This window comes from Athene noctua, chromosome 1 (assembly GCF_965140245.1).
Source record: "Athene noctua chromosome 1, bAthNoc1.hap1.1, whole genome shotgun sequence".
Taxonomy (NCBI): domain Eukaryota; kingdom Metazoa; phylum Chordata; class Aves; order Strigiformes; family Strigidae; genus Athene; species Athene noctua.
In genome coordinates this window covers 24495556-24508778 of record NC_134037.1, presented here as the reverse complement: position 1 = coordinate 24508778, position 13223 = coordinate 24495556, and the positions used below count along the sequence as shown (strand labels likewise).

At 36.4% G+C, this 13223-nt stretch overlaps 1 protein-coding gene across 2 annotated transcripts in view; it reads right to left on the bottom strand.

Annotated features, from left to right (window-relative positions):
* ARHGEF10 (Rho guanine nucleotide exchange factor 10) overlaps window positions 1–13223 on the bottom strand; it is a 115667-nt gene that overhangs the window by 4245 nt on the left and 98199 nt on the right. For both annotated transcript variants that reach the window (XM_074895724.1, XM_074895725.1), the window contains 2 exons: window positions 8495–8669; window positions 1671–1793 (listed from right to left, as the gene is read on the bottom strand). In XM_074895724.1, the coding sequence (XP_074751825.1) occupies window positions 1671–1793; window positions 8495–8669 (298 nt within the window). The remainder of the gene's footprint in view (window positions 1–1670; window positions 1794–8494; window positions 8670–13223) is intronic.

Sequence of the window (13223 nt, the reverse complement as noted above, 5' to 3'; positions counted from 1 at the left end):
ACGAATGTAAACACTGTGAGTTTTCTCCAGTAATCCACAAACGAAATATGTGGTGTTCAACGAATCCTATTTCACCTCTGTACCTCTCCAAAACAGCATAAGAACATCTGTTTAATTGTAACACACCTCTCCACACTATACAGCAGGAACTAAAACTCATCCTTCTGAATGGTTGTGTAGTTACCATGGCAGAATCATAAGGAAATGACTGAACAATTATTACTTTTTTTATTTTTTTAGACGTACTTAAATCCTGTGATGTTGGCAGTACAAGGAAGATATACACTGTGCAAATCATTAGAATGTATGAAAACCAAACTGCATACAGCCAAATTCAGAAGCTATAACAGTATCAGTATATGAGGCTTTTACAGCAAAAAAGAAGAGAAAAAAAAAGAGAGTAGGATTCTGCAAAATCAGCTACAATATGGAAAAGAGCTAGGTTATCAAGGGGAAAATTTCATAACCCTACAAATCACTCTGTCCATCCCTAACTCCCTCATGCATTCCAGGTTATAATAAAACACTTTTGTAGAAAGTGCAATGATATAAAGATGAATTATCACTATTGGAAGCACGACTGGAAGAAGTCACAATTTCTCAGTTCAAACTCCAAATACAGGGATTAAAGACTATAAAAATAAATCTCTAAATGTAATGTTGATAAATCTGTGAAATCTGACAAATCTTGACACAGAATAAATGCAAGAACATACAGACGACAAACTACAAAAATCAAAACAGAAAATGGAAGCATAACATGAGAGATTTTTTGATTCTGCTACGAGAGATTTTTTTGCATTGCATTTATTTTCACCTATCACAGGTTCCACATTTTTAAGAAGCATTTACCCTGCATCATACTGGATTACTGCTGCATATTTTGCTGAATACAGAGGATTTCGCTTTCATTTTGCAGTTACATAAGCTTTTTTTTTCCCCCTGAAGGAAGTTGCAAACAGCTTGCCTCATAAAATCTGCCAGCTTCCCTCCACTGTGCAGAAGCTTGAGCAGAATTCTGAACCCAAAACATAGCATGGCAAAGCCCCTATTAAACACATTTTTAAAATCTTGTTTCTGCTAGTAGCTTAAACATTTGCAAAGTGATACAGCAGCATTCAGGCATTTGTACTTCAAATGGGGTAGTATGAAAGTAACTCAATAAATACATTTCTCCAAAATGCAAAAATCTTGATTATAAAAGAAATTAAATATATACTCTTGCGCATTCCAAGAGTATTTGCATTTGGAGAGAAAGGGCACAAAACCAATTTACTGAATAACCAGTCAGACAACATATTAGATTTTAGGTATCTATGTCTCTAAACCTAATGCATCTATTTTCCCTAAACCTGGAAGAAAGATTGTTTGCATTCTTTTCTCATCCCCATATATTTGACTGTATTTCAACAGGATTAATGCCTATCCTATTCTTACACCCTAAAGAAAAACAGTTGTCCCAACTCAAATGACTGAGACAAAACTAGACAAGTATCTGGATATACTGTAAAGCTCAGGAAGAACAACAAATATGATTTCATTACAAAGCTCTGATATATGTCTAAACAATACAGATAATTTGGCAGGTTCACTTAAACTACTGACAGAAGATAAATGAAATCTTAAGTATAAAACCATTGTACTTGATCTGTTTGAAAAATTTCACTCACCAGTTACTTTGGGAATCCCCTGCAAGCGTGGCACTGGTAACGCTACTATTATACCCAGGTTTGTTCCAACCAGCAATAAACCATGACACACCAGGAGGCTGGTCACAGAAACACGCTGCTGCCCTGCAAAGTTCAGGAAGTGCTTCATTACTTACAAGTGATGATCTGCCTAGATCAAAGTAACTTCAGGCGAACACAATCAGCTGTATCTTCACATTCAGCAAAGCATTCATTGCAAAGGCAAATATTTTGGTGGACTGTGGTATTAAACTTTACATACATGACAATTTAAATACTACTGAACTTCTGAAACATTCTGTCCTAAATCTCTAAACCACAGTAAGTAAAAGTAGACATAGATTATCTTCACAAATAGGCTTTTACAAATCGTCTATGTTTGCATATTCTCAGTAGTAAAACTGAAAGGCATTTCACTTCACAATGCTCAATAATGTATTGCCATAACACACTATACTCAAGACTCAAACCTGTTCGTGACTACCTTTTTCTCCTAGTTTCTATTCTGTGAAACTGTATCAGAAGTGCTGTGTCCCGCTGTCTGAGTTTGGGTCCCCTCGTACAAGAATGGCATTGGCATACTGGAACAAGTCCAATGGAAGGTGACCAAGATGATCAGATAGCGTACAAAGAAAGGTTAAAAGAAGTGCTGTCTTCACCCACCCTCGAGGGTGCAGAGAAGACAGAGTCAGACTCTCTTCAGATATGCACAGAGATAGGCTGAGACACAACGGATCAAATCTGGAACATGGGAAATTTGCATTGGAAGTGGGAAAAGCTTCTTCATCGTAACGGTGGTCAAACACTGCAAGAGGTTTCTCAGAGAGGTTATGGAATTCAAAGATATTAAAAATTTGGCTGGACAAGTCCTTGAACAACCAGATTTAATCAGGTCTGCTTCAGGAAAGATGGACAAGATGACCTCCAGAGTAATTTCCAATCAAAATTATTCTATTATTTTCTACAACGTATTATTTATCGGATTGTTATTTTTCTAATGAAAACAAAGTCAGTTTTGCTTTCAGTGCTTACTAAATAGGTTTGATTCAGTTCAGATGAAACTGATTCAGTTTCAGATGGCATTGACAAGTTTCAGAAATGGAAACTAAGGCTTGCCCAAACTCTTGTCATGGCTCAAGCTTACGTGGAGGAGCATTTAAACCTTGCTGGAATCCTCTGGGTTCAAAACCTACATGTTCTTGGATGCATGATTAACTTTACATACAAGAGAGCACTCATTGCCATCTTCATCACAGCTCTGAAGTTGTTAATCACTTCATCAGTAAGTAGGGAATTTGGATTCCACATCTGATATAATCTGGATGAACCCCTATGTCCCACACTTTGGAAAAGGACCTTAATTATGGTATAACACAAATGAATGCATTTTCCAGCTCATCCCTTGAAGCTGAGCCAATGTACATCCACAAATACATGAATCACAGAGCCAGTGATAAAGCAGGGAAGGAGCAGCTTGGCTGTAGCCCAAAGCACTCAACTGGAAAGCAGGAGGCGGACCACAGTTCAAGTCTTTCCTCACAGAGCTTTACAAAACCAAAGCATTAACCCAGCAATGGTGTGTGGTACAAGGTACATGTAGGGCCAGAGCTGGAATCCCAACTCTCTCTACCCAAAAGCACATTCTAGAATACCCTAAAGGTTTGATGATTAGGTCACCCTCAGCAGGGGTAACGAGCATGAGTAAGGTGAAGAGGCTCAATCTACTCATGCAGACCCTTCAGAGACACCGATATTGTTTTCCATAAACTATAGGTGTTTATGCTGGTAGGACTGCATCATCCCTCTTCAGCTAGATAAGCGTGAATGGTCTATGCCTATAGATAAATTAGAAGCCTTTTGAAGCTTGGAGTTGGCTCTTTTGATTTTTTTGTTGGTTGGTTGGTTGGCTGTGTTTTGGTGCGTTGTTTTTTTTTTTTTGTTTGTTTGGTTTGGGTTTTTGAGACATTAATGGGATTACTTTAGTTTCCAAAACAAAGCACACAAAGGCACTCCTTCAGCACAAAAGAAGTTCAAATGGTGATGCACAAACACCTCTGTGTATTAGCTTTCAAAACATAGGTTTTGGGATTTAGAGCTCAGGCTCATTCAAGTTATGACACACAAATCCTCTCCCACAGCCAGTGCCACAGCAAGTGCAAAGTAACTGCAGGTTACTGTAATCTTAGTCCATTTCAGTTAAAACTTGTTTTACAAACAGAAATACTTAAGTACAATTTTTAAACTTTTAAAATGATCAAAACCTCCAATTGTACTTTTGCCTCTCAAACCCCTTGCAGAAGCAAGACACATTTTTAGACAATAGAACTTTAATGATTTTTTTAAGCACTTCAAAGGTAAAATAACACGGATGATTTCATACTCCAACCCTGAAGCAACTTCTAACCAGTAATTTTTACTGGTAATATGCATTACTGTTTCCATCGGTGAAAACAGCAAATTATCAGCCAGCAACTTAGAATATTAAACACTGAGCAACAACCTTAAGCATGAACCATCTATAGTGAGACCAAACCGACAATCTATTGCTTTGAAATCTTGGAAAAGCAGGAATCATGTGCATCTGAAAATATACTTTGAAATAGCATGTAACAACAACTTAAAAAGTTATATATAGATTTAAAAAAAAACAATTAAAACACTAATTTAAAATATTGTTATCTGCTAGCCAAGGTTTGAAATCATACTTTTATTTGTTATTTTGTAACTTTTTATTGTAATATATTTCAAATTTAGAGGAAAAAAAAGTAAAACCAATTTTCTAGAATGCGTTACACAGTAAGCACAGAAATAAATAAGAAGGGAAAATTATAAACATAAATGTCAAAACCAATCACTCATCTTTAAATGACAACTTTTAAGTCACACTGTCCCAATTCATACAGAACTGTTAAAACCTGTAAAATTATCTGACCAAGATCTTGACTTTATGAAGAACTGAAGACAGCAATTAAGCTTATACATGGACAAATGGCTTTATTGCCTATGTTCTGCACCATATTCACCTTTCTCAGGTCTGAGTTACAATGACCACCAGACCTGGGTAAATCCTCACATGTTCCCAAATAGATTTTCTGAAGTCAATCGCAGGTAGGTGCAAGGGCATACTGGTATATACCCTCTTACATGACCATGCTGCCCTTACTACATAAAAACAACCCCAGTCGACAGATCTATTGGGCTGACCTAAAGTGTCCCCCAATCTGTTTATCATTTCCCACCAATAAAATCATAAAACCCCCTGCATTTTATGGTTTGACACTTGGTGGGGTAGACACAAAAGAAAGCTGTAAGCCTCAAATTATAGTTTGTTTTGCACAGAGAGGAAATGATACTTTTTTTTTTTTTTTTTTTTAAAACTTTGCTTTTCTCATCTGTTTCCAGGAAACACACATGCCATTACAGGATATATGGATATAAACAGAATACAGCAACTTAAGCAGAAACCATCCCTTTGTTAAACAGATAACGTGCCATGGTCCATATAAGCAATGAAATTACATGTATCAAGGTCACAGTAATCTCTTTAAAAGGACAAACTATTTTACAACTGAAAGGAAAAACATGTTTAAGGATACTCTTGAATAATTAAACATTGAATGTGACTACGAAAAAGCAAGTGGACTATCTATTAATGTACAGTATGATTTTTTTTTGGTGCGAGCCGAGATAAAGGCTGGAGAAAAGCTGCCTTCGTTGAGATTTCAACTACAGATCACAAATGCTAAGCATAAGCTTTCTCTACAAATGAAGTACATTGCACTAGTGAATTGTTTATATTTGTCTTCAAATGTTAATAGCTTTTTTCTTCTTTTTTCTGCTGCTCAGTATGCCCTCTGCTCCGCTAACAGAGTTGTGCTTGGGTCTCTTCAAAGTAATCCAGCTGTACTGCGATTTTCTAGACAGTGAAATTAAATAGTTACCTGGACCTATAACAATGATGATGCTCTTCCTCTCAACCATTCTCTTCCTTTCTCACATGGCATTTATGGTTTATTCATGTTTTGCTACAGAACACAAGCTTGTTATACATTAATAAGAAGTAGTTCTGGTGATGAGTGAAGTAAAGGTACTGAGGACCACTCTGGACTAAATGTATATCCCATGGTTGCCTCCACGACCCTGGTTTAATTTTCAGTCCTGCATTCCTACACACAAACTTCTCATAACACCAGAAAGCAAGAGCCGTCCCAGCTCCATTCTCATAAGTAGACTGCCACAGATTTAAAAAGTTCCATCCAGCAGATAAAATATTCTACCAGACAAGGTCTACTTTTTTACATCACTAAACTTTGCTGAATCGTAAGAACAATCATCTCCTGTGCCATTTCCCTTACACTTCATTCCTTCTGATTCTGTCCTCTGTGTTGTGCTTGCAGGGTTGTCTTCCTCAAAGCAAATGAGGCACATCCTTTACAACAAGGAAAGCAGACAGTGGTAAAGTCATCTTCTCCTAAGAACAAAATTGGGAAAATCTAATGCTATGAGAATTGATTACGAAGGTTATGAGAAACATCTACTCCTTTATCTTAATTAGTTACTACAGCTATCCTTTAAATACAGCACTGTAACTCACAGTATCCATTCCTGACCATGACAGTAAATTTTTCTTTTACTTCTGCAGTATAACAACAAAATATTTTCATTAACTTCATGAAGTGACATTCCCCTCATTTACATTGCTTTAAACGAAGAGACAGATGACATCTCCAGGTAGCTACCAGGCCAATATTACATATTGTTGTTCCTACTAAAATTTTGGCAGAAGAAGTCTAGCTTCTTTGAAGTTATATCAAGATCTTGCCTTTTTAATCTCTCTTCTTAAGACACTTAGCAACATTTTTACACCTATTTCTTCTCATTTCAATACGAGTTGAATTTTTACTTATCTGTTATTTTTGCATATTAAGGAGATCCTGATGGATTTCAGAAAACTAACAGAGCTGTTTCCTTTAAAACTAAAAGTCCTAAAAATCTTCAGTAAAGGCAAATGGTATTTTCTAAATACAGAGCTATGGATATTTTCTAAATACACAGCTATTTCACTCTTCTGTTTCACTTAATTTTTTTTCTTTTTTAATCTCAGTATATACTACACAGAGCTTGATTTATGCTTCAGCTGCTTTTCGTTCCAAAAGGTCCTTATTGCTGCTTTATTATGTAAACCTCCTACTCCTCTGTCTTTTAACCTTGTTGTTGCAGCATTTTTGGGATCATATAAACAGGCCCAAGAGCTGCTGCTAAATAATTGAAATTCATTTCATTTTTAGAATGGATTTTCCCTTGGAACACTTGCTGTAATAATGTTCTACTCCTGAAATTAATTTCCATTTCCATTCACTAGCGTGTTTTTTGTGAAGACACCAAGATAAAAAAAGGAACTAAAGTGGGTAAGAATGACACCAAGGAGATATAATTAGCTAAAACTCTTTTACAAGAAAAGATGGTATGTTACATCAGCAATTTTATTACCATGGCAATGAACATTACAGCTAGATTTTTTAAGATTTTTCTATGCAGAAAATATGTATAACAGAGGCCCTACTTCCCCCTTTTTTCCCGCCGCTATAAACAGCAGAATATCTTTAAAAGTTTATCTTCTTTTTACAAGTGATCTTGAGTTCTTAGGGCAACTGTGATGAATTCAATCAAATGACCTATTTAAAGGCATGTGATTTGCTGCTGTCCAGTGTTGGAGCTACAGTCAAACACCACATGTAAAAAACACCCTGTCTAGAACATGATATAAATGAACACAAGTTAAAATAGAGCTTCATTGCAAAGCTAATATCATCTGAAAGAAAACTTGATAAGACAACAGAGACTGAAGAAGAAAACCATTTTTGATGCAAGATTTATAGCTAACTCTTGTAAGAATATAAACATCATCTCAGTGCAGGAAGAACTGACTTCTGCTAGAAATGAAGCGATAAAGCTGGCGCACACATTGCCCATAAAAACTGCAGAAGCTCGCGCGAGAGACAGAAAGAACATTTGTCCCCTCACGAACACCTCGTGCTCAGCCATGCCAGTATCCCTTTTCTGTCTGTCTCTTCTTGTAGCACTGCCACAGCTTCCACCTGATGTGCTTGCTGATGCCGAGGTCCTAGCCACTCACTTGCATAACTGATACAGGACGGTGCAACTGTCTGTGACACTGATGATTTGAGGATGATTAAACAGCCTCTGTCTTAAAGCACTTCAAGATCTGCTAAACTTTATTCTAACAATCACTGGTTCCATCTTTACTTACAAGACTTTTTAATTAAAGAAATTAAAGCTCCAATCAGTAAAACACTGAACTTCGTAATGGCAGCATATGAGTGGTTCAGCTGAGTTCACTGGGACTACTGATGTAACTAAAATTAAGCAAGTCGTTTTTTGGTCTGGATCCTAAACAAATTGACTCCATCATGTACTTTGATACTAAGCTCCAGAAGCAAATTCTAAACTTTGCAAAGCAAACACATTTTCATGGGAGACTGCATTGTCCTACTGCTTCACTGTCACCAAAACAACAAAAAAAATTAAACAGAAGAATCCACTTGCTTATCTATATAATTACATTTTAACTTCTAAGGAGGAGAGCTGCTACTCAACCACCAGCTCACTGCACACACTGGTCTTCTGGGCAGGCAACGGACTGTGATATAATAAAGCAAATAGTCACAAAACAGTTATCAAAGTCCAAGATGGACCTTCTGGTTCTGGCCTAATCTACAACACTCTGGAGAACACCAGTGATAAAGACAAACCAAAAATGTTATCATACAATATGATTCAGCTACCTGGCAACATATTGTGAACAGGTGTGGCAATGTTAATATCCTGGAGGTGTTTCAGTGTCTCAGTGTGGAACAGGCGAAGCGTAGATCCAGATGTGAAGGCAATCCAGATTCCCACTCCAGCAACAGCCATGTGAGAGATTACCATCCCTTCCTCTTGATGGGCTTCAAAATGGCTCTGTAAGAAAAACAAGGACTCTGTGGGGACATGCATCTGAACAACATCCTTTAACCTGCCACATCAGCTCTTCAGTGTAGGCACTGTATCTGTCTGCTGTGTCAAGGGCAAAGCTGCCTTCCTCTGCTTTGCTCAGGATATGTTCTGACTGCTGCATATGATGTGCTGATTTTCCTGTTACTTTTTTTTGAAAATACATCATTAGTATGGAAGGATTCTCAGCTCTTGAGCCAAAGTTCTACCTAATGAAAGTAAATTCACAGTAACTTCAATAATATATTTATTAAACATATTGCATGGTTGGGTCTGTCAAGCCCACCACAGCTCAGACTTCAAAGGATTTTGTAATTCTTTATTGATACTCCTTTGGGAAAACTACCACCAATGAAGTTCCTGGAAGTGGGCAGATTTTTTTCCTAATATGTTACTTACCTACAGCAGAATTCCTCTTTAAACAATAAAAAAATATTTTTCTTTTGTTTTGTTAGGGGGTCTTTTCAGAACAAGGATAACAGAATCAAGGAAAAAGCAATATTTAGAAAGTAGAGTGTTTATGAATATAAATACACAATTATTTGCTCAACTACTTATATAACAATGTGAGCCTTGATACTGTGGCTTGATTTTTGACTCAGACACTTCTGAACTTCTCAAGGATTAGCTATTTTGTTTTTCTGTCCTTCAAAATATTGATGCTTCTCATTAGAAAGGCCAAAATCCTCCTTCTGAAGATAAGTAATAAAAGACTTTGAGGATAAATCTTTTTCCTTAATACCTTTACAGTTACAACTTCTGCAGGGCTCCGTGAAAGCCGAAACCTCTCTATATGTCCCTGTTAACATGCGGGATAAAGCTGTAGTAAAGTTCTTTAATCATTAAGAAGTAGGGATTTTTTTTTACGGTTTTGTCTTGTAAGTAAACTGTCTCTGAAGTTAAACACAGCCTTTTAATGTTGTGCCAGCTATTATCAAATAGAGAGCGCTATTCTGATAAACATAAAACTTCCTTGTCTAAATAAATGACAAACTGTTCCTTGGAAACAAGTCTCTCTCTGAGGGATATAGAAGTAAATATCTGCTCTAATATTCCCACTACATATTGTATACTCTCAATTATATTGTCAGAAAAAAATGCGAAAGTCCCCCTTGTAAAAGTACACTTAAATTTTCCATGCCTTACAATTAAGAGGTACATTTTGGTCATTTTGCATCAAAATCAAAATTACATGATTCTCAGGATAAGCTCTTAGCTTAAGATAGCTATGTTTTTAATATATTATGGTTATAGATATATGGTTCAATTTTACCATCTAAATTCAAGAAACAGGATAAGATCTGAGATAAAGAATAGAAGTTTAAGCTTTCACAAAGTGTAACTCTTGATATTATACTTAGTAGGCACTTAATTTTCTTTTCATACTTTATTATTCCATAAATTAGTATTTTCCACTGAGAAATTGACTGTGGAAAAATAAGGCAAATTAGTTTTTTTCTTTTCATTTGTTAACACTATTCTTCAAATGTCCAGTTTTTAATAAATGAACAGAGAAGTTTCTCTTCAACTATTAGGCAGTGGTTCACTTTTTGAATGTTACTGTATTACCTTTTGACTCTTTGAATAACAACACTGCAGAATGCAAGGTAAGCACCTCTGGAAGGCACATTTATATTCACTGCTTTCCTCAAGTAACCTCCATTTATTCTTTACCAAATGATATACATAATTTGAAAATCATAAGATTTATTCAATAGAATTCATCCATGTACAACATCTTTCAAAGCCATAAACAGCTCATGACTAAAATTCTTGATATTCTCATCATGCATGTTTCACTGCAAAAAGGATTTAAAAATAGTAACTTTTGTTTACAGATTTATATATCCATACACTGATGACAACCTAACTCTTGAAAACTTCTCAGGTACAGAACCAAGACCACTGAAGTGAACCTGACCCGGAACTTGCACTGTTTGACATTAGAAGAAAAATGAAGCAATTTATAAGAAATAAATTTTCTCTGGAGTGGTCTGACCACAGCTGACAATTCTTCTAGTACCACTGTAAACAACTTGCATATGCATTTTTGTCACATTCCATTTTTACCAGCCAACTCATTATACTCCCACTTACTCTGTCCTGCCATTTGTACAGCTGTCTGCTGAAACACATAGACACATTTAAAGTAAAACTGTAATACTGTCAATGCCACAAGAAGCATGTAAAAAGAACTGTTCTTCTCATTCAAAGGGTTTTCTAACATGGAGCAGGAACATACCCCAAACCTGTACATTCTTTTACAAATGCATAGGTTTTCATATAGAGGATAGCTTTTACCTCTGGTTCAATAACATGTCTATCTGAAAACCAATAGCTGGCCTTTTACTTTTTTCTTCTCATAACAAGAAATACGGATACAAAAGGACAAAAATGTCTTTCTCCCTTTGTTAAAAAAAGAAAAAAAAAAAAAAATTCATTTTACTTTTGTCTTCCATACCTACATTCCTCTCTATTCAGAGCCCAGCTTTTCTCCCACTCAGGCTCTCTCGTTCAAACTCTATAGCAACACAAGAGCTGCAGAAGACATTTGGGATGCTGCAGCCTGCCTGCCCAGCAGTGTAGCCCAACATAACTCACTATTGTTTCAGCAGTGCGGGTCATAGCTGGAGCCTTTCTTTTGACGGGGTGCTCACTTGCCCCAAACAGCTGCGCCAAGAACTGAACTGTGATTTCTCAAGCTTCATGAGAAATGTATAATGGGTACCATTGTCCACAGGTAAAACAAATTACTTTTACTACTTGAAAGAAGTCACAGTACTCAGGCAAAATACACTCCTGTATAGGGATTTTTGTTTTTGTTTATTCAGCTTAACATTTCAAAGTAACTGGTGTATAGTTAGTCAAGTTTTAAAAACAAGACAAAACAACCAGGATGGAATGCCATTCAATTGGTGACCACTGTTTTTAAACCCACATACCACCTTTGCAGAGCATAAGGGTTTACAGGCACGGAGACCACTATGGGAATCAAGGTCTGTATGAAACAGCAACACAACAGTAAGATCTAGGGTCAAGACTGGGGACAAATTTCTTCTTCACAGAAAGAATATCAGAGTGTGTAATTAATATATAACAGCAATTGAAGAGTTTTTCACATGTCCCTTGCCAAGAAGCTTGAGGCATTGTGCCCATTTAGGGCACTGTGCCAATAAAAGACATTTCCTAAAACATTCTACTGCAGGAACATATCATTAAAACAAGTGAATTGAGTGTTACCCATATCAAAGGGGAAAAGAATCACGAAAAGAGAGCAACATCCAAACCCAATACATAGGATGCCAAACTTGTTCATTTACTAATAGTTACTAAAAAAAACTTAAATAAGAATCTTAGAAAAGCAAGGAGGCATAGAATGAGATTGTTTTCACGGATAATATCCTTTGTACTTTGCAAATACACAGACAGGTAAATATGAGGTACCCATGAAGCAGGGAGTGCCTCATAAAGTTTGCAACATGGTCTTGAATATGCTCATGGGCTTGCACAAATATGGCCTTAAAAACTACTCAAGTCTTTTGTAAATAACTTATATGGGACAGAGCATACAATATCTATGCATGATAGTAAAATGCAATCAACAAAGAAGCAGCTGTAATTTGAATTATATGGTGATATAAATAACAGCTGAGCCCTGTGCAACACTTGGATTCCTGCTGATAGAGCAAAGATTAATAGTATGCAAAAAATCTCGAGTCAAATCATTACTACTAACTCTCAACAAGAGAATTATAGGGAGAGCAAATACTTCCTTGCTTTTATTTCCCTTCATATTGCAAAGCCTCTGCCCTGCACAGTAAGAGATAGCTCAGATGTACTCAGCTGCTGATATTGTTAAAATATTCCCTATAAACAGTCTAAATTGGCTCGTGCATAATATAATATTGAAACAATATTGCCCATGAACACAGTATGCACATCATAGCAGATCACTCTTGGAAATATAAACCCAGGAAGTTATCAGAACAAGTCAGGTGACCAAGCAGGTAGCAATAGTGGAAATATTAGTGAGCTGTTTAGTCTGGTAAGATGATGAAAACAAGGTCAGTACTTGTGTGTGTCATAGGGCCACTAAAGAGGCAACAGAAAACCATCATTTGTTCACAATTCTAGGAGGAAGATGACATGCTATGGTATGGATATCTGTGCGGAATAATGACCCTCAGCCAGTCATACAAAAAATCATCATGTTCTTGACAAAACTACCCGTGTCGAGAAAACATTATTAACTCATATGCACTGTTTCCAGTTGCACCATTTCTTATACATTGTTTGCTGCAGCATTCCTTCCCAGTATATTAATTATAGGTATAAAAGTCAGTGCATCTATAACAATCTGAGCTATGAATACAATGGACATGTTAGTTTACAAAGCACTCTGGAAATGAAGTGAATCCTTCCGTGAAGCTTTTGTAGGAAAACCTGTAGTAATAACTGAAAAATAGAACTACCATGTCTGAGAGATATGGATAGAATATTTGCTATTTTATCTCTTAACTT